Source organism: Vicugna pacos, chromosome 4 (genome assembly GCF_048564905.1).
Source record: "Vicugna pacos chromosome 4, VicPac4, whole genome shotgun sequence".
Taxonomy (NCBI): domain Eukaryota; kingdom Metazoa; phylum Chordata; class Mammalia; order Artiodactyla; family Camelidae; genus Vicugna; species Vicugna pacos.
The window spans coordinates 48,267,524-48,288,919 of NC_132990.1; the positions used below are offsets into that span (position 1 = coordinate 48,267,524).

General features: G+C 45.4%; 2 protein-coding genes across 6 annotated transcripts in view; one reads left to right on the plus strand and one right to left on the minus strand.

Annotated features, from left to right (window-relative positions):
- Nucleotides 1-593: 593 nt before the first annotated feature.
- Nucleotides 594-21,282, plus strand: CLTA (clathrin light chain A). Its single transcript, XM_006204114.4, has 5 exons — nucleotides 594-949; nucleotides 7,617-7,654; nucleotides 9,864-9,981; nucleotides 14,105-14,216; nucleotides 20,829-21,282. Exons 1-5 carry the CDS (start codon nucleotides 733-735, stop codon nucleotides 20,998-21,000), a joined length of 657 nt encoding a protein of 218 aa, XP_006204176.1. The 5' UTR covers nucleotides 594-732; the 3' UTR covers nucleotides 21,001-21,282.
- The window catches only part of GNE (glucosamine (UDP-N-acetyl)-2-epimerase/N-acetylmannosamine kinase), a 46,984-nt gene continuing 39,643 nt past the window's right edge, over nucleotides 14,056-21,396 (minus strand). For all 5 annotated transcript variants that reach the window (XM_072959728.1, XM_006204108.4, XM_072959727.1 and 2 more), the window contains one exon: nucleotides 14,056-14,452. The gene's annotated coding sequence lies outside the window, so the exon portion shown is untranslated. The remainder of the gene's footprint in view (nucleotides 14,453-21,396) is intronic.

A 21,396-nucleotide genomic window follows, 5' to 3' on the forward strand; every position in this document is an offset into this window, starting at 1 on the left:
GTAAAAGTAGGTATATTTGCCTTTTTATGACATTACTATGGGGGAGGCAAGTCAAAGTGGATTTGAATCGGTTATATTTGTCAGGCGGCTCTAAAGGAGAAAATAACCCAGGCTGGGTGAATGGGTTTACAAACACAAATATTATAAAGTCCGTACACAGCTGTAAAAGGATTCAGTTTGCCCACTAATCCTGGGAGGGAGGTAGTACAGCATTCTTCTTTCCATTTTATAAATGAGGAAACTGAGGTTCACAAAGCCTAAGTAGCTTGACTCTTCTCCAACTGGCTAATCATCGCTGCCCTAACTTCACCTCATTTCCCGGTTCAGCACGAGAGTCCTCTCAGAGGCGGCGGTCAGTCCAAACACCAAAGTCGGGTCAGGCGAGGCTCCCTTAAGTCACATACCACTTCCACCACCCGGGGCCGTAAAGGATTAGCGCGTTCACGCAGGTGCTGCCCGAGTCACGAGTTTTCGTCGGGGGCCCGCCCCCCTCATGATGATTGGCTAGGTCGTTAACCATTTCTGTCCTCTGATTGGTTGTTACCTTTTCGGCTTTCCAATACTGCCTAGACCGACCGGATATAGGGGCAGGGTTTCCGCTTCCGCCTTCTGCCTCCTCCCGCTTGCCCTCGGATAGCCGACGCCGCCACAGCTGCTGCTCCCGGACGCGGTGTCGGTGAGTCGGTTGGCGTGTCTTTCAGCGTCGGTGTCCGTGTCGTTGAACTGCCCGTCATGGCTGAATTAGACCCATTCGGCGCCCCTTCCGGCGCCCCCGGCGGCCCCGCACTGGGGAACGGAGTGGCCGGCGCCGGCGAAGAAGACCCGGCCGCGGCCTTCTTGGCGCAGCAGGAGAGCGAGATTGCGGGCATTGAGAACGACGAGGCCTTCGCCATCCTGGACGGCGGCGCCCCCGGGCCCCAGCCGCACGGCGAGCCGCCAGGAGGTCCAGGTGAGTGCGGACGCGTTCAGGGCGGGAGCATTTGTCTGGAAACTCGGCAGGAGTGGGTCTGAGAGTTCTGTGTAACTCTTGTTCCTTCTGACCGGGAGGCTGAGGAGGAGTGGAAAGAGGAAACGAGACCCCGGCTCAGTCGTGCAGAAACCCAGGCTTGAGAGGCCCAGTCCGTTCTGTGAGTGTGTTCGAGCGCTCTTGGGCACTGGCGGAGCCAGAAAGCCAAGAAAATAGACTCACAGACGGAGGAGTCCGAAGAAGCTCGTTCAATACAGGAACTTTTCAGTGAGCACTTGCTGTGCTTTGAGTCGGGCTTCTGAGGCGCAGCCGCATTGGCGCAGTTTGGCTAGACTTAAAGGCAAGTCTGTGCCCAAGAAGGCCAGTTAGTCCCAAGGAAGGGAAACAGCAAAAAATTAGAACAGTGGTATCGTTTTTGAGACAAACAAAAATGGCATTGCAGTTCAGCGTTTAAGCACATAAGGTGTGCATAGTGTTTTGTAAGGGGGAAGAAATGAGGATAGGGAACTCAAGAAACATGGTGTAGCCCTGGAGAGAGATTCTCCTGCCAAAAAGGGTAAGTTTTACCATCTGTCGAACATGTTATGGGTTGGACTTCTGGAGCTCTGCTTTGTCTAGGAACAGCTTTGGTAGGCTGCATTGTTTATCTGGAACCTGAGGTTAGCCTGCACCTGTCTTTCAAGGGGTGAATCGAAAATGTAGTGTGGCCTTTTCCCAGCCAAACTCGAGCAAAAAAGCGAGGAAGCACCTGGTAGGCTTGCCAGTTTGACCTTTGAATGCGTTAGCCGTGTGCAGTGTGGTTTGTGGTGGTGGGAGGAAAGGATGAGTGGAAGAGACCTTTTTCATTGTATAGGGAAGTAGGAAGTGAGCTAGAAGAAAGGAGACGTGGCTTTTCATTTACTTAAAAAACATTCCACTTAAAAGAGAATGGGGTACCGATGGAGCAGATAAGACTGTTTATACTACCCTAAACTCACACTTAAGAGGCAAGGCAGGTAACATAAATGAGAGAAACATGCTGATTGTAAGGTAATAAGGAGTGTTGGAGGCCCAGGCTTTGGTACACTTGAATAGTGCTCTTCCTAAAAGCATTCAGACTCAGAAATCTCAGTCTTCAGCCAAGCAGAACCTTTTTGAGGAGTGGGGGTGGGGTGACTGCTAGTTTGTAGCCTAAATTTTTATGCTACACCCTGCTGCCTCCTAAACAAATCAGTTCCCCAGCAAGAGCTTACAGGTGAAGGGGTAATACACCTGAGAATGCAATTTATAGCAGGCAGGTTGGGCTGAACTAGGCTGTGGTTGGAAGATGAAGTTGGCTTTAAGTGATTAGGGCTTCTTTGTTGTTGTTAGGTAGTCTTCACCATTTGCCTGAGAATTATAAAATTTATTTTTAGATCTTAGTTTATCTCCCTCATTTAATAGAGAAAACAATCCTACAGAGAAATGCTTAAGAAAAAAGGGCAAGTTAATAGCTGAGCCCCACATCTCCCCACCTGAGGCTGTACCATATCCTGTTGCAGTTGTTTAAGCCGGAGTAAAGGCGGATAAGAGATTGTCATTTCTGAAAGGCAGCTATGGCTGCCCTGGGGAGGACAGAGTTGGGAGACTCGGGACTCACAGAAGACTGTCCTGATTCAAGGACAGTGTCAATTCTTGCCCATTGTTGTATCCCTGGTGCCTCACAGATTGTGTGGCACATAGTAGATACAAAGGAATATGCAAGGTTCAGGGGGCCTGTGTAGAGCCAGCAGACCTTGGTGGTGGGCAGTTTGGAGAGGTAAAACGGAAAGAATAGAGTTGGACACACGGATTCCTTGTGCATCAAGATTTCAGCAAAGGGAAGGAAGGGATGTTTGCTGACTTAGTTCCTAGGAAGGACTTTCTTAGTGAACTAAGCATTTAATGACTTAAAGGCAGATCTCTGACAGTATAGTTGAGGTTGGTAATAGTGCAGTGGTCAGGAAAAAAGTGCAGTGGTCAGCACTTCCTGTGGGGATTAGAACTATTTGGATGCTTTTTCTTTTTCTCTTTTCTTTTCTTTTCTTTTCTTTTTTCCTCTCTCACATACACACACAAAAACTCTGAGTCTCACTCTAGTAGTTAAGGTTCTGTACTGTCCTAGGCTGCTTGTGTGTCAGTTTAGCTTTGTGGTCTCAGACAGCTTCTCACTGCCACTGCCTTAGTTTTCTCCTCTGTAAAAGGTACAAACACACCACACAAGATTGCTTGGATTCCATTAGAGAGCACCTGTAAAGTGCTTACACACAGTCCCTGGTATGTTTTTACTGCACACAGACCTGGCTATTATTCCTTGGGAGTAGGGTGAGAAAGGCATTACAAGGCCTGTAGGCTTTGGGGGCTACTGAATAAACAGATTTTAGGAGAGAGCTCTGTATCTAATGTGTTATTATACAGAGATATATAGGCACGAGGCTCTAACAGAGATTGAGGAGAGAGGAACGTATCTAAACTCCCCCAGCCTTGGGGAAAACTCCCATGTAGGAGGGGTTAGGCCTGAGACTTGGATGATGCCCTCAGTTGTTAGGAGATCCAGGAAGAACATAAGTTTCGAGGAGGGAGGTAACTAGCTAAGTGAAGTGGTTCAGGGAGATTGAGGAAGAACAAATGGTCAGGAAAAAGGCAGCCTAAGCCTAGAGCTATGGAAAAGCCCTCAATCTAGAGGGCTGAGGATAGAGGATGTAAGAGGCAGTTAAGGAGCTACTGAGAGAGTATGGCAATGAGGCACTCGTTGCAGGAAGAGGGGTACATAAGTTAAAAGAAAACTTTCTGGAGGTGGAGAGTAATTTTCTTGGTAGCAGTGGTGAAGGGAAGTTCAGGGAAATCTCATGCATGACATTGTGTGTAATACTGCACATTTACTGCATGCTGGGTTCTCTGTATACCCTCAGATGCATGCAGTAACTCTTCAGGCAGAGTGACAGTGTTACCTTATTTCAGATGAGAACGGATTGTTGTGGAAGTTAAGCAGTGTTTCTAAAGTAGCAAATTAATACGTGGCTCCACAGGATTTCTGACGCAGGTCTGCTTGACTTTCAGTGGCTGGGGAACATGGAAAGTTGAAGTTGCGTCTGGGACAGAGTCTTTCACCTCTGGAAACTTATTCTGGCCCTTGTTTCTGTTCGGAGTTTGTTTCGGTCTGGAGTTCCTGAGATGCCTTAGAAAGTTTCCTTCTGGAGCATCAAGTTGCTTAGCTTAATTGTCTTAATAAATCAAGGCCCTTGATGGCCTTTCTTCTGTATGTTTCTGTAGCAACAGACAATCTTTTGACTTGAGCCAGCTGATTGTTAGTACAGTAGCACAGTAGCTAAAAAAGCCCAAGGCACTTGCCAGTGGGTCTGGATGAGTCTTCAGTCCTACAGGTCAGGCAGCATGTGACTTAGGAACTACGGGATGAGAATTGCTTCTAGTTTTGTGTCTGGAGTAGTGATCAAAGTCTCTCATACTGGCAGTGGCCCTGGGTTGGAATGTATTAACTGGATAGTTGGTGTGTTAGCGGTAATATATTAACCAGAATGTATGCCTGGCCAGACTAGCCATTGTAGTTCTAAGATTTAAAGTTACCTCACTCTTTTCTGTCGTCTACAAAAATAAATTCGAGATGGATTAAAGAGAGGGTTTTTTTTTTAAGTACCAGAAGAAGAGTGAATATTTATCTTAGAGTAGAAGAGGCCTTCAGCATAAAAACAGAAATCATAAAGGGGAAAGGTTATTGTCTCATACAGGTTAAGTAGTTCTAGGTATTAAGTATTATAAACCATAGGAAAAGATAATGGGGAAAATAATTGCAATATGAGAGGGCACATAATACAGAAGGAATACTTAGAGATCAAAAGATAGCAGAAACTGGGCAAAACTCAGGTAGTTCAATAAAGAAGAAAATCAAATATCAGGTGATCACCTCACAGGCATAAAAAGCCACCGTAAGGGTTTTTTTTTCCTGCTATCAGATCAGCAGAAATTTAAAAACATGGTAAAACTCAGTCTCTAGTGTCAATGAAGGTCTGAAAAATGGGGCACTGATGCTGGTTGTGGAAATAAAAATGGTAGGCCAAAGAGGGCAAATGGCCAGTGTTTAGGTTTTTAAAATATGTATCCTATGCCCTGTCAATTCTGCACAAGGGGTTTATTACTGAAGAGCAATTGAATATGCCCCCGCCAGATACTGTTTCTAAAACTTGATAGGATACTTCAGAAATTATGTGGGTAGGTGTCACACAAACAGCTTGAAGTAGTGAAAAGCCGCTGACAAAACTATAAGAAACTCATTTTTGTACTATTGTAAATAAAGCATAGGAGTAAAACAGGGAAATTAAGAAAAGTATGAGAAATACGTTGAAATAACTGATACATACACAGCAAGTGAGATGTCGATCAGAGCTGAGGAGGGTTAGTAAATGCTTAGATCCTGTTGTTTGCCTTCATGCCTCCCATTATCAGATGACCCTTCCTCTGATGTCCTGGCTGACTCAGGTATTGCACCACTTTTTAAGTGCTGATTATCTCATAACCCATGCATTCAATGTTTTTCTTACATCTTAAACATAAAAAATAAATTGAAGAGCAAAAATAGTGTCATTAATTATCTGCCCCTGCAAGAACACCTTACTTACCTCTCAAGAAACCAACCCTGCACGTATTTGAAGATCATTGGTGAAGTGCTGATACATACAAATCTGTTGTGAGGATTAAAACTTAATGTATAGGAAGTGTTTAACATTGTGCCTGGCACATTGGAAGCAATAATTAGTAGGTGTTTTGATATGAAAAAAGTAGAGAATTTAATGATACAGACGATTGGATTACTAAAAAGCATCTGTTGTGGGAGTTTGGTTTTGCTGAAAGAAATTTTGTGTATATGCATTAGATAAGTGAAAAAATAGAAATCAGTGGGCTGAGTATTGAAATTGCATGGCATTTTCTTTTGTCTCCATTTTCCCTTTAAAAAACCCAATATTTTAGTATCAGGGAGACACACTGGGGAAATGAAAGTTTTCAGTACTCCCAAAGCAAGAGGAGGAGGGTAATTGGGAGAAGCAAGAGAATGAAAAGAGTGGATAAAATGTTAGGGGTGATTTGGAAAATAAGCAGTTCAAGTTGGGTTTAATTAGTTAGGAACCCAGAAGACTGGAGGAGTGATTTGATGAAACCACTTTGCCTGTTAGAAGGAAGGAATTCGGCTGAGAGCACCCTGCACCTGGCTTCTAGGAAAGCTGTGATGTTTCTGAGGGCCTTGGGGTGGTGGCTCACACTAGCTGCTTTGCATTTCTTTTATTGTTTGGATTCTTGTATTTTTTAGGTTCATCTCTTCTCACCTCTTCCCTCTCCCACCCCATGCAGTAAGATGGTCATCATAGTTTGAAAAAAATTGGACAAAATAATAGAAGTCCTGCATAGTAGGCAGTAAATGTGGGTCAACCAACAGATATAGAATACAGAATATGTAGGTGGAAGCTAACTTTATGATGCCTGTATTGAAGCTTTCAAGGGAAGGCAGAGTGGCCACTCCAGAGAGCTGGTGTGCAGCCCTGTACAGACTGTCTCAGTGACAGCCGTTGAGTGAGGGCATGGGTTAGAAACACATGCTTATGGGGCCAATCAGGTAACTGAATTAGGGACACATAAGATGGGTTAAAGGAGGGGAGGGGATAGCTCAAGTGGTAGAGTGCATGCTTAGCACACACAAGGTCCTGAGTTCAATCCCAAGTACCTCCTCTAAAAATAAGAGGGGCTAGTGGGGACTGGCAATGTGACCAGAGCCTGCCTTCGTTTCAGGAATGCAGGCCCAGTATTACCAGGTCTTCTTTCTGCACATTCCTGCCACCCCTCCCCCACACCCCCCCCCCACAAAACCCTGGAAATCCTGGTTTTGTGAAATTCCCTGAACTAGTACTTTGTATTTTAAATAAAATATTTTCAGCTTGTGGACCACCATTTTGTACTATATGTGTTAATAATCTCTGGGTCTTATTTAGAAAGACATTTTTCTTCATATTTCTGAGATGGACTTTCTCATTTAGCTCATGAATAATTAATTGTCCAGTGAGATCAGGTTGTACACACTTTTGGGTTTTTATAACCCACATCCTTGAAAACACTGGTTTAATTTGGTTTGCCTGAATCTTACTGTTCTGGACTAATTCCAGGTGGACTAGAGGGATTAGCAAGAATCCTCAACTGTAGACCCTCAGGTGCCAAACCTACTCCATCTACAGGATGGAGGGTCCTGACCCCACAAGCACCTTAGTTTAAACATGAAGCTGCGCATCTCTGCTCACTGAAGGATTCCAGGCCACGCTTCTCCTTTGCTTTCTCCAGAACTTTCATAGAGAAACTGTTGCTCTGTGAGACTTCTGCCAGGCTTCCACTCCAAGCCAGAAGACTTTGAAAAACTTTTGGGTTTAGGAGCTTGGGCAGATTTGCCCACATTTTGGTGAAGTTATTTGTGTATAAGCACATCTTGGCTTCACTAAATGGAGAGCTGTTCATTGTTCTGTCTGGTACCTAGCAGGGGGATAGTATTCAGTAACTTAAAGTACCTGCAGCACACAGTTCTGTATCATACTGTATAATCCTTTGGCCCAGCATTTGACTAGCCCTGATTGACAGAGCAAAATTTTATGTCTTGCAGATGCTGTTGATGGAGTGATGAATGGCGAATACTACCAGGTACAGAGCGCTCTAATTATGTTGAAAGACAGTGCTTGAGAGCTTCCTTTCCTATGATTTGAATTGTCTGACCTAGAAAGGACCCCAGTCCTTTGACTTTCCTGGATGTATTAGTAGCTGGTATGTTACCTACCAAAGTGGGAGGATTTGAAGAGAAGTGACATTGATAGAGCATTCTTTCAAAAAATGTGATTAACCTGGTCCTGCTGTTGTCACCTTTATTCTCAAAAAATGACCCTTCATGATGACGGTGGTGAAACACTATGTGCTGTGCCCTGTGTCAAACACTGTTTATACCAAACTTTATTTAATTCTCACAACAACCTGAGGGACCTGTACTATGGTTCCCATTTACAGGTGAATAAACTGAGGCACACAGAGGTTAAACCAGGAGTATAAATAACAGGTGGTATGTGGTAGGGCCAGCATTTGAACCTTTTCGATTGTATTGGGGGTAGGGGTGGCTGGTATTTGTGATGACTACCCTCATTTTCCCTCTGCATCACTAAACTTGGTTACCAGCCCAGCTTGCATGGGCTTAAACGTAGAGAATTTACTAGTTTAAAAAGTTGAAAGAGCTCTGAGATAGGCTTGGGGTCCTCGGACCAGGACTCTGACTCAGTTCCGCTAGGACTCTGGTTCTGCCTGCTGAGTGTGCAGTTTTGTGCTCTTTCATGGTGGCAAAATGGCTCCCGCATTTCTAGGCCTCACTGGTGCATGTGTTAGTATCTTGAACAACGTGGAGATTTCTCCCCACCACTCAGCAAAAGTCCTGTATTTCCCCCTGCACCCGACGGAAGTAATCACTGTAGCCTGAGGATATAGTGTGGTGCTTTTGCTTCTGCCTGGGTTTCTGCCCATCCTTCAACCATTTAACTGTCAAGAAGGAAATAAACTGTCTAACTGGTTTAAGCCAAAGGTGGACTAACTTTTTATTGAAGGGTCAGATAGTAAACTTTTTAAGCTTTGTGGGTCATAAAGTGTCTGTCACACTGTTCTGTTGCTGTAATGTGAAGCATCCATAGACAGTATTTAAATGAATGGGTGTTGCTGGGTTCCAGTAAAACTTAATTATAAAAACAGGTGGCTGACCTGGTTGTAATTTCCTATCCCTGGTTTAGAGCCTGACCTTTAGAGTGAGACAACTCAATCCTGGCTTTATCCCTTACGAGCTGGGAATGTAGATATGTCATTTCTCTGTGCCTGGGTTTAATCCCCCAGCTGTGAAGTGGGAATAAATACTTGCCCTGCAAGGTACTTGGAAGATGAAGCCTATAAGTGCCTGGCACATGGAAAGTGCTAATAAGTTAGTTACTAATACCACTGTAAATCTTTCCCCATCTTTTTAAGGTTAACCTGGTAATAGTCCCTAGTTCTATAGGTGAAATAATCACTGAAGATTAAATTCTGTTTGAGTCTTTGTAAATTTACTAGCTCCCAAATCTTTACTGTGAAGAGCCCGCCCCTCCCCCTCCCTCAGTTCTCCACCACATACACTTGTGACTCATGTTTGCCTGCTTTTTTGTTCTTTTCCTTGGTGTGACTATAGTAACTACATTTTCTTTTGGAGTCTTTCCTAAAATTCACTATATACATATTTTTTAATTGAAGTGTAGTCAGTTTACAATGTTGCATTAGTTTCTGGTGTATAGCATATTGATTCAGTTATACATATATATACTTTTTCATATTTTTTTCAATACAGGTTATTATAAGGTAATATAGTTCCCTATGCCATACAGTATGACCTTATTTATCACTATTTTGACTAGGTGGTATTAAGTGAACTTTTGTCTGCATTGTATGATAGCATTTAGAAGTCTTCAGTTCTAGGCCTTGCTGTGCTGCGTATTTTACCTTTGTTACTTTGAAGATGTCACATAATCTCTATGTCAAGTGAGGAAACTAAAACTAAACACTGTTTCCCCATAAGTTCATTACCCACTTCCCTAACTTTCCTGTCTCCCACTCATGTTCCATTTATTAACAGGGTAACAACTACTCTGCCTTCCTTGTGAATCGCAAGGATTAAGTGCATAATGCTGAGAGCTCCCTGTTGGCAGGAAGGTTGTGTTGTTGCTCTTAAGGAAATCCTTTAACATTTACAGCAGCTGTTAGTACTGCACATAACCGGGGTTCTAACTTGGATGAAGCACACTTTCTGGGAAGAGGTTTGGTACTTACCGAGCACAATTGTGTTTGTGTTAAGGAGAGTAATGGGCCAACAGACAGTTATGCAGCTATTTCACAAGTGGATCGATTGCAGTCAGAGCCTGAAAGTATCCGTAAATGGAGAGAAGAGCAAATGGAACGCTTGGAAGCCCTTGGTAAGGAATCCCTTTCTGTCTGTTTTCAGTGGAATAGTTGACCTTGACTCTACTTTTATTCCTTTTTAACTTGAATTAGCTCATAATGTCCGTGTCCAGTTTGGGGGAAGATATCTTTCTCAACCTGCAGGTCACAAGGCTACCCACGTGGAGGCCACTGGGTGGGGACTGGGGCAGTCCAGAGAGCCCCAAGTGCATCCTCTCCTCCAGGAAGGGTGGAGTGGTGCTGTGGAAAGAGCCTTGGACTTGAAGTGAAAGACTGGCTTCCAGGCCCAGCCGTAACTCTTACACAGCACCAGCTCTGGGCACTTGGTTGCTCAAACTTTACAGAGTCTGTTTCTTCATCTGTGATGTAAGATCCATGTTACCAACTCCAAGGGTAGTCTGAGATGGTATTCATGAGAGTGCTTTGTAAACCTGACGGTATTACATCCAAGTGAGGGACTGCACAGTTTATCATTTGAAGACTGAATTTAAGGTAACACTTAAGAGAAAAAGTGAGGTATGTAGGAAACATGTACAATTCAGTTTTCTTACCCTAGTATCCCTGTATGTTAAGTTTTTACATTTTTTATGGGTGAGGAAAGTGAGGATCATAGGAAGAATAAGTATTTGAGTGGTAGAGTCAGAGGTGCAGCTGAAGTCTGCCCTGCTTCAGAGTTGATACCTGTCCCCTCAGCCATCTTATGTTTAGTGAACTCCAGCTGGAAGGCAGGCTGAGCCTGGGATCAGCCTGGCCTTTGGCAAAGAGCCTTCTCCGTGGGTGTCAGCAGTTGGTCAAGATCAGGAGAGACTTGGTATCTGTACATGTGGGTTGGAAAGGTGTGGCAGAGCGTAGGGGATGTTATCCACAGAGTACTTCTCAACTTTTTGTTGAAATTTCAAACACAGAATAGTTGAAAGAAGAGTGTGTCTTCCCCTCCAGATTCAGTAGTTAACATCTTGCCATCGTGGGTTATTGTATAAATGAGGCAGGTATGTGTTACATATTCACATGCACTCACACATTTATATATGTATTATGAATGTACACATAATTTTTTTTCTGACCCACTTAAAGATATAAACATCACATACTTGCCTAAATGCTGTACTTGTAGAAATAATGACGTTCTTTTATGTAACCACAGTGTTAGCGTTATTATTCCTTCTTGGGAATCACTGAAGTAGTAAAAACGTAATAACTTAGATGGTATAACTGACACCTAGAAATAGGAAGGGACTTGACCCAGATGATACAGCCAATTAGTGTCAGATCTTTTCTCTCTCCAGCCCACCTTTTGTGGGTTTCAGAACAAAGGACACACTTAGGTTTGAACCTTTACAGCACTATCCAACAGCAGCTTTGATGAGGAACTGTTCTGTATCTGTGCTGTTCAGTATGGTAGCCACTAGCTGCATGTGGCTAGTATGACTGAGAAGCTGAATTTTAAATTTTATTTAATTTTAGTAAATTTAAATAGCCACATGAGGCTAGTAGCCACTTTACTGGATAGTGCAGCTTTAGAGAGATGAAAATAGGCCTTCATGGTGCTAGCAGCCTTGGTCCTTGCTTGTTCTTTGAGTACCTTCAGAGTAGGCTTAGAGGCAAGGCTTAGCTGACATTACTAGTGGAGTATTTTTCATGTTGTAGAACCCAGTTTTATCTTTTCTCTTTCTCTGAAGTTTAGCAAAGTCATCTTCTCTGTGGAGACAGTACATGAATACATGAAGAATGTCAAAAGATTGCATTTTCTCATTCAATTATCAAATTGAGCTCTTTGAAAGTATTCCATGAAGTGTTGTTTTCTTAACTCTGGATGCCTTCTTGGGGGAAGTCAAAGATTCGGCCTCGCATTCCAGTTGAATGAAAGTGGTCCGTGAATTAGGTGTTTCTGTAGTTTCCCCTTCCTTCCTTGCAAGAACTGAGAAAGTGCAAGATGCTAAAAATAGAGAAGCAGTGTCCATGTTTTTCAGCTTAACTGCAGGCTGTGTTCCCCAATACTTTTCTGCGAACAGTAATGAGGATGGCCAGAGAAGACAGCTGTCGGCGCGCCCTGCTCTCTAAGAGGATTTTTCACCCTCCCCTCACGCTTCTCCCTCCCACATTCAGAGAGACTGTATTACAGCTTGGATCTTTGTCCCGTCAAGCCAAGCGTTTAAGAATTCTAAACTCTTACTGCCTGTGTCACTTCACAAATCTGTAAAAGACAATTTAAAGGGACTGTTTTGTGCAATAACTACAATCTCTGCAGATGGTCACAATTTTTATTTAGATTAACTTTTCAGAGATAAATTTCCCTGATATTTTGTTCCTAATATATAATAACGTTTACAAAATGATAATAGACTATATAGAAAGAAAATGCTCTCCAATCAAAAAGTAATTTTCTGGAAGTAATTTCACAACTCTTGGAAAGGAGATCTTACATTTTAAATTTTTTTCAGTTTCTTGTCTGCAGGGCACCGTCAGCCCACAGCATCTCCCTGCACCACAGGGCCTGCTGTTCCACATAGGCTTAATGCCAAGGATAGACACAGATCAGAAGCTTACTGTGTATCCTTGAGTCATCAGTGGAAAATCAGAGCAAAACAGTTCTCCTGAGCAATAGTTCACCTTCTGATAAGTTAGATAACAGAGTAAAAAGTTCTTTATAATCTGAAACACTGGGGGAGTTTCTAGCTGCTATTAGGCTGTTTCTAGTATTTACAGAATTAGTAGTCTCCTGCCAGTTGTTACTATAAGACCTTTTTTGAAAAGGCCCTAAAATTGCCCCCAATTTCTTCCCTGAAAGTAGTTCTTTGCTTTCTGCTCTCTTCCTCAAGGACAGTCATGAAAGGAGCGGGCTCTGGCTTCTGCGCTGTCCAAGCTCTTGTCTGGATCACTGGTGCCCACCTGCTGGTCACATCTCGTGACTGTTGCTGGGCTTGCTTCCCTTTCTGTCCCTCCTTCCTGGAGGTGGTGTGATGAAGACTGTGTAAGCTTTAGAGTTGAACCTGGGTTTAAATCTTGGTTCTGCCACATACTAAATAACCTTTAGGAAAGTTACTCGCTCAGACTTACCTGAGCTGTAGTTTTTCTCACTGCTGAGTGTGGGAGTAGTTTACCTTCTTGGGGTCATTGTAAAGATTAAATGAGACATCTGTATAAAACACCTGTCAGAGAGGACTTCCTAAAGAATGTGCTTAAAGTGAAGTATCAGAGTAACTTCAGGTTGTCAACTGCAGTGATAATATGACCTGTGTCTTTCTCTCCTACTGCCTGCTGACATGTTTCTTGAGCTCAGTATCTTAGGGAATCCTATGTTTAGTCCTGAGAAACTTCATGGTTGAGAATCCAGTCTGGCAAACCTGCTAAGGTGTGCATTTTCTCTCTCATGTAGAACCTTTTGGACAAGTGTTAATAATGATCCCTCACTCCACCCCTGTAACTCTCCCCATTGGAATTTCTCTTTTAGTTCTTCCCTAGCTCTGCCACAGACTCCCTCTGCAGTTTAAAGCAGGAGGAGATATTTTGTGGTCCCCTCAACTCCGTCTATATTCTGCTGTTCCCTGGTTCCTGAGCCGTCTCTACTCCAGTAATTTTTCTCATAGCTCCCTGCTTCATAGAAGTGCATCTGCCATATTTAGTGAAGAGAGTGCCCTTGGATTTTACAAAACCATTAATTATCTAACGTGGAGTGTGGAATATAGTCTGTGAGGTTTTATTAAAAGATTAACGTAAGTAGTCCAACTTGGACTAATATTGGCAGCATTATTAAAGGATCACCAATAATTGCTTTTTCCCTAGTTGCTGGCCCAAAAGCCTTTTTAAAATTGAAAGTCAGTATTTCTACCACCACCCCCCCCCCCCCGAAAAAAAAAACAAACCCAAACTAGTCATCCATCAAGCTGTAGGTGGACTGGGGTAAATTGTGGTGAAACACCCTGAATAAAATTGCTCAGTTGGAGCGCTGGACGTATAAAATGATCATGTAGGGAACAGGCTTCGCATTGCAGAATTTTTTTCAAATAGTAGTATCTTCTCCCTCCAACACACATGCACCTGCACACAGCATAAGATTAATAAACTCCAAATAAACAGATGAAGCAAACTTCAGTTTGCATGTTGCTTTATTTGTGTTGTCTTTCCTTCCCTTCAAAGATGCCAATTCTCGGAAGCAGGAAGCAGAGTGGAAAGAAAAAGCAATAAAGGAGCTGGAAGAGTGGTATGCGAGGCAGGACGAGCAGCTACAGAAGACAAAAGCAAACAACAGGTCAGTCCACGGTGCTTCTCGTTTGCCAAGATGGAATCAAGTCCCTTTCCACCAGCCAGTGTAGGTTTTCAGCAGCCGCCTCTTTTAGTGTGGAATGTTTGCTGGTTTTCAGAAAAATACCTGAAACAGGGTTGCCAGTCTCTTGGGTTTTATGAGCATAATTCAGCCTGTTTTTTCGCCACCCCTGGTGCAGTGAGTCTAGTCCTGCAACTAGGAGTTCGGTCAACATGCGCCACCTGTAATGGTATGATTCCACAAAAGAAAGAGTTACCTCATAGATCAAGTCCACATGTAAAAATGTAACCCTGGAATGAAAGGCCGCTTTCGTGACTGTGCCAGGATTTCAGAACTCTGGAGATGACTATAGGCTTGGTCGGGCTGCATCCCCAAAATTCAGCCCAGCCCTCGAGGGCTGCTTCCCGGAGGGTCCATTAGCAGGGACGTGCTTAGGTGGCCAAGATGTTCCCAATGGTGACTTCAGGATTAAGGGTTCTCTGGGTGCTTATTATCTGTGTCTAAGAAAACCTTGAATTGACTTTTAAAAAATGCTCTTTTTGGAATTTACTCACTTATTGAAAGTTAAATAGTTGTAGGGAGAAAACAGGCATTCTCGTATCGCCACCAACCGGCACCTGTGGTCTTTAATGCTCCGCGCCTGGGGTCTACTTGGAAGTAGCTCAGAGAAAGAGGCGGGGCAGTGCTGCTTGCCTGGGTGGAGGCCAGGGGCTTGCTTTCCCTGCTGGATTCAGAACCCAGTTTTCACTTAATAGTCACCCGCTCACTTCAGTGTATAGGTAGGCCAGGCTGGGCCTGAGGATACTTTCAATTTTCATGGTAAAGAGCCTTAAATTCCTGTCCTCAGAAGCAAAGAGGGGTTTAAGTGCCCTTGTCTCTGGCAGCTCTGTTAGAAGGAAATCTGCCAGAAAAGAGGGAGTTGACTGCTTTGCCAGACAGCCTCTGCCGCTGTGGGGCAGCTGCGGCACACCAGTGTTTTGTGCATCGGACTTCAAGCTGCCTGTCTCCCATTGGCCGTCCTTGGTTCTGTCATGGTCTCAGATGCCAGGCTTCAGCCTCTGTCCGGCCCACCTTCCTGGGGGGCATGTGCTCTCTAGGTGTGTCTGTCAGGTTCCCTTTGAAGTTCTGTGACAAGTATGGTGGAGACTGGTCGGGGTTCAGTTGCTCAGGGTAGTGTTAGCTACCGAGGCTTCTGCTGAGATTGTGGTCATTGTGAAGCACTGATGGGCCCAGGCTCCTTTATCCTGTGCTCATTTCAAGATGATTTCCCCCAGGTGCAAGTTCAGATCTCTAAAGAAAGGTGGGAGGGTGCTTTGTGCAGGCACCCTGCCGGGCCATTTACCCTGGTGAGTTGCCTCAGCCCCTGGTCTGCTCTGAAGGACTTGGTAAAACTGAGTCCACATTCAGAGTCCCTGATGTTTAAGCAGACTGACATACAGATTCTCAGATTTAAAAAATGATCATGTTGGAAATAGGATTCCCATTGCAGAAATTTTTTCAAGCCAATATTGCTGAACTGTATCCTTCTTATAAAGAAAGGGATACCTGTCTAAATACGTAATCGGTTGTCCTTGGAGAGAGTGATCATGCCTGTTTTTAGGAGCTCAGTCTTGAAGGTTTAGTCCCTCCAGGCATTGATTTAGGATTTGGGGACCTTTCTGTACTTAGAATTGTAGAATGTTGGCTTAGATGTTTCATAGATGAACTTCTCAAGTTCCAGAGAGCCTTAAACTTACCACTCACTGAGCATGCAGGACTGTTTAGAAACCAGGTCACTTGCTGCCTTGCAACAAGCTTGTAGAGTGTCTAAAGCTAGTGGCACGTTAGCCACCATCACCAGAGTTCCAGGACACAAGGTTAGTTTTTACACTTTATTCCAATTATTCTTCATTGGGCTAGGATGGGAGCCATCTTAGACCAACTTTAGGGGACTTCTTTCATTAGCACACACCCTGCCCTGGAGATTTCCCCCTTTCCCTCTAAACACTTCGATGTGTAAAGTGATTCATCTTTCTCATTGTCTGTCTACAGGTAAATAGTGAATTTTTTTTTTAATGGTGGTCCTGGTTGAACCCAGGACCTCATGTGTGCTAAGCATGTATTCTACCACTGAGCTATACTCTGTCCCCCAATAGTGAATATTTTGAGAAAAGATGAAGGTACTCATTCCAAGCAAGAGTCATTCTCCAAGGTGACTTGTAGCAGCTGGATGTTGAAGGGGCCCACAGAGACCAGGCAGAAAGGCAGAGAAGTTCAAAAGAAGATCGGGGGTAGCAAGGCCTGTTCTTACAAGAGTGTCATCAGGCCTCCTGCTTTCCACGTGCCTTCAACTGAAGCTCTGGGAGCACATCTGTGCGGGGCAGTGGGCAAACAGTCAGCAGCAAACAGACCCTGCCATCTTGGCATCTGTAGTCTGGTGTCAGTCCTCAGACTGCATCTCCCTCCTTTATCCCAAGTTGGGGCCTAAATGTCACTGCTCAAGAGCCATGAATTAAGTGACAGCCTGTGGAAAAGAATTCCCTTTTCACAGGAGCCAGTCAGAACAGTGCCTGGTTCCTACAGCTGGTCGAGTTTACTCATTGAGAACAATCCTCGACCTTGCTCCCTTCCAAACAGCAACACATCTCCCCTTTCACAGCTAGCTTTGGTGCTGACCTTTCACCTCTTTCAAGCCTTGTAAAAGTTCAGGGACTCCGTGATTTCTCAGTGATGGCAAACATTTCCGTGCCCGCTCTGGGCTCTTCATGTGAGTCAGCATCCTGGGGTCAGGCCGGGAGCCGTTCCTCCCCCTCCTCCCAGCCCTCCCTGTGCGTCCCCCTGCCACCGCCTTGCCTGAGGATTGCTTCTTTTGGGCCCCCCTGTCTGGTGGGTGAAGTACAACCAGGTGGAGGGGCCACCTGTGTTTATGTGTAGGGTTTTCCTTTTGTTCCGGGGCTGTAGCTTTGACAGGGATGTGCTGTCACCAACAGCTCTTTCGTCCCAGGCTGGCTGCAAAGGAGCAAAAGCCTAACACACAGGCTTTTGTTGTCTTAGTAATGCCGTGAACAGAAGTCATTAAACACCTTTATTCTCTTCCACTGGGAGCAAGCACAAGTTGAAATTGACTAGGTTTACCCTTTGTGTAAACTGAAAGGATTATGGGCTTACAAGCTGGCCTGCCTTTCCTCTCCCTCCCACTCGTGCCCACAAACAACTCTTGTTTTCCTGCTGACTCGCTTGGAGTTAAAACCAGACTGTTCTTATTGCTGTCTTTAAATTTCCACAAAATACCTCCTATGTATAAACTAAACAGGGAAAGAAGGAAGGGTATGTGTGAGTTTAAAAATAAATTAAAATTACTAGAATTTCCCTTCAAATAAATGAGTTTAGGTTAATGACCAGGCATGACTGTCCTTAAAAGACATCGTTTCCACTTCTACGCCCCCAAACTGACCTGGCAAAGGATAGGGTAAGACTCCTTGAGGGAGGCTCCCTGCCCACCCACGTGGACGAGGAGGGCTGGCTAGGCCCTGAGACTTGGCCTGGGGCAAGAGTCCAAGCCAGCCAGCAGCCCCACCTTTCCACCTTGTTCCAGATCAGAGCTGCCATTTTGATCCATTCCCTTAATGAGAGTTAAGGAGGGGCGCAGTTCTGGCCTCTGAGCTGCACCTTGTCAGAGCAGTCAAGGCTGGCAGGGACTGAGCACAGTTGTGTTCAGGGACACAGTCAGTACACCAGGGGCAGAGCCAGGGCTCTTGTCTGCAAGTCTTCCCACTACTCGCCTCCAGCTGCTTTTTTCTGTTAAGGTGGGCATTTTGACATGACCATATGTGTTCCCAGGATACTGAAAATTGGTCCCACCCAACCAGTGTGGAGAAGTAGTCAGATAATCCAAGAGTAAGCTGGCTTTGGGACCAGCGTGCCTGGTGCCTGGCAGTGTTTGTGCTCAGTGATGTTTCATGAAGCCGACGGGAAGGGACGTGGCTTCCCAGGCACGCACCAGGTGGGAAGCAGCAGTGATGCAGTGAAAAGAGCCAGGCAGCTTTGGTTTCGAGTTCTGCCACCCCTGTTGGCACCGCTGCTGAACAAGTGCTTCCTCTCTAGGCTTCGGTTCCTTGCTACCTCATCTGTAAAGTGTAGGGAGAACACTCGGTGTCCTAGGGTGTTGGGGTTGAGGATTGATGGACATGATTTCTGCCAAGGGCTCTCAGCCTGCAAGTGGGCACCTAGGAAGTGCTCACCGTCGCCGGAGTCAGGCTGGGCATGGAGGCGGCAGTGCTCACTGCGGAGAGGCCTGCAGGGAAGGCCAGCGGGCACCTCACGGCTGGAGTGGCTGGAGTGTCTGGCGCCGGAAGCTGCTCCCCAGAGCACAGTTGTGCCTCTATTGTGGATTTGAGATGTTTCTGCTTCTCAATGTTCTCTCTTTTTTCCTGCCTGCTTGCCTGCCTTTTGGACCTCTTGCTGTCTAGGGTGGCAGATGAAGCTTTCTACAAACAACCCTTCGCTGACGTGATTGGTTATGTGTATGTTGCAAAACTAATTCCTTTTCTTGTTTTGTTTCTACTTTTCGTTTAGAGTTAATGCTCCTTTTATGTCACAAGTCGCTTTTGCTTTTAAAATTATTTCACATTGGCTCTGGGGGCTGCCTAAGAGTTAAGCTGGGGATATGTTCCATTGTCTCTCAGAATCACGACTCCCCACAACTCTGGTTGCCATTTTTCATTTTGAGGGGAAGCAAGCTGACTCCCTTTCAAGATATGGGTCATTTGTGATCTTGGCTGGGAAGGCTTTGGGACCAGGGTGGGCTCTGACCTCTTGCTGCCCCCCTGCCCCAGGTGGGAAGGGGGAATGTCTCCATCTAGGGGAGGAGTCAGTGAGGGCAGCACTTTCTACACTCTGTTCCTTTAACAAACATGTTCCCTTGGCGCAGAAGTGTCAGCGCAGAGGGGGCTGTCTCCTGTGGGGTCTGTACTTGTTTCTCTCACATATTGGAAATCAGTGTTTAGTGGCCAGCTTCTGATGCCCTGTCTCCCACCCTGGTGTAGAGACCCCCAGCTGTGAGGGCAAGATAGCCAGAGCTGTCTGATGTGGGGCCACTTTAGCTTTTTCCCACAAAGAAAACTGCATCTTTTCTGGAAAAATGTTTAAGGATTCCTGTTTTCAAAGCAGTACTGCTGAATCACTTCTGTTTCCTCCTTAGAAATTAGGACTAGCTTTTGGTAGAACAGAGATGAGGGTGGACTGGAGGGAGAGAGGAACTAACTTATGGGAAGGGGAGACAGACACAGGCTGAGGCCTATAGAGCCTCTTAGGGCCTGTGGCTCGAGTTGTTCCTCTGGTTAGGAGACAGCTGGGTTTCCTGGGCCCCCAGGTGCATTTGCAGTGAAACTTGTGAAATGCTGGACTTACAGGTGGTATTGGGTTTGCTTTTTGCAAAATGGAGACTGGAAAGGTCGAGTCTGGGTTTGCTGGGCAGCAGGGTGGCCCAGCAAAGCCAGCTGCACGTCCCCAGCACACAGAGTGGCAAGGGCATGTCTAGCTTACTGACCATCTGCATTGAGCTCATTCTCATTTTCCGTATCTGACCTAAAGTTTCTCTTGTTTCTTTTCTTCTTTTCACCTTTAAGCACAAACATAAACCATCCTTGCTACAGCCTAGAACAGTTAAGTAAACCTTTCTCACTGCCCCTGTGTGTGCCATGAAGTCGCAGTGTTGTAGTGGCTCTGGGCTTCAGCGGTGTTTGCCACGGCCATCCCTGTGAGAGTGCCACCCCTCCCCGTCCCCACAGACCAGTCATCTCCATTGCTTTCGCTTTGCCCGTGATGCCTGTTGGAGTAGATGAAATAGTGTGTCTTCCCTCCTCTTACCGCTGTCCTTTTAGGCTGTAGCTCCTACCAGTTAGTTCCCAACTGGGGATGGGCTGACCTTGGTGTGAAAGAACGCTGGAGCAGCAGCCTACCACAAAGCAACTAACACTGGTTGGCTCTCGGCCGTTGGGCGCCCGCCCCTGCCAGAGCGTGCCCCGAGAGGCACCCGGCTGGAGGGAAACGGCAAACTTTTGGCTGAACAGGAGAATGTCCTAACAGACCCCTTCCAGAATGGCTTTAGTCTCTAGTGCCTGCTAGCATGGGAGCTTTGTCTTGAATTCCTTTTGATCTCTGCCCTGTTTCTCTCCAGCCTTAAGAATAAATCCAGAGGCTATTGTGCAGTGACCTTCGTGCTTCTTAAAAATCTCTAAATTTACTTGAAACTCAGTACAGCCCACCATGAACTACTGTTCAAGTTCTGGACTAGCCTGCTGCTTTGCCTCTTGCTAATGAAGACAGTGAGTAGCTGGCTAAGGACTTGCTTTAATTCTCTGTATCAACAGAGTGAGCCCTGAACCAAACACCTGTATTCCAACATTTTACACAGCAGTCCGGGCACCCTGTGCCTGGGAGAGCTGGCCACGCGTCTGCTCCCGAGTCTGACCTGGGCCAGGGGCTGTTACTCTTTGGCAAACCAGAATGCCCTTAAGTCAGGCATGAAGAGGCAGTTGCTTCCATAACAAGGCAGCCGCCAGGTAGCCGACAGGGGAATTCTACATTAAACCAACGTAATTTTGTTGTTGCTTCCAGGGCAGCAGAAGAAGCCTTTGTAAATGACATTGAAGAGTCATCCCCAGGCACTGAGTGGGAACGGGTGGCCCGGCTGTGTGACTTTAACCCCAAGTCCAGCAAGCAGGCCAAAGATGTCTCCCGCATGCGTTCTGTCCTCATCTCCCTCAAGCAGGCCCCCCTGGTGCACTGAAGAGCCACTCTGTGGAAACACTACGTCTGCAATATCTTAATCCTACTCAGTGAAGCTCTTCACAGTAATTGGATTAATTATGTTGAGTTCTTTTGGACCAAACCTTTTTGTCTTTAGAGTTAATCATTGTTTGTGATTGCATGTTTCCTTCACCTGTGTTCTCCCTGGCATTCAGAGAGTGGGGGGAGGCAGCAGGGGGAGGGAGGGAGGCCTCCCACCGGCAGTCTCAACCTACGCTCTCATGCATTATTCTGAGAATAAATTTCTGTTTCAAACAATAAACATGAAGCTTCATTATTGACCTCAAGCTGTGCTGCAGTGTGGAGTGAGGTTGGTGAGGAGTTTCCTCTCACCCTTTCTAGGGCTGAGGAGGCACAGCCCTTGGGTGCCTACCTC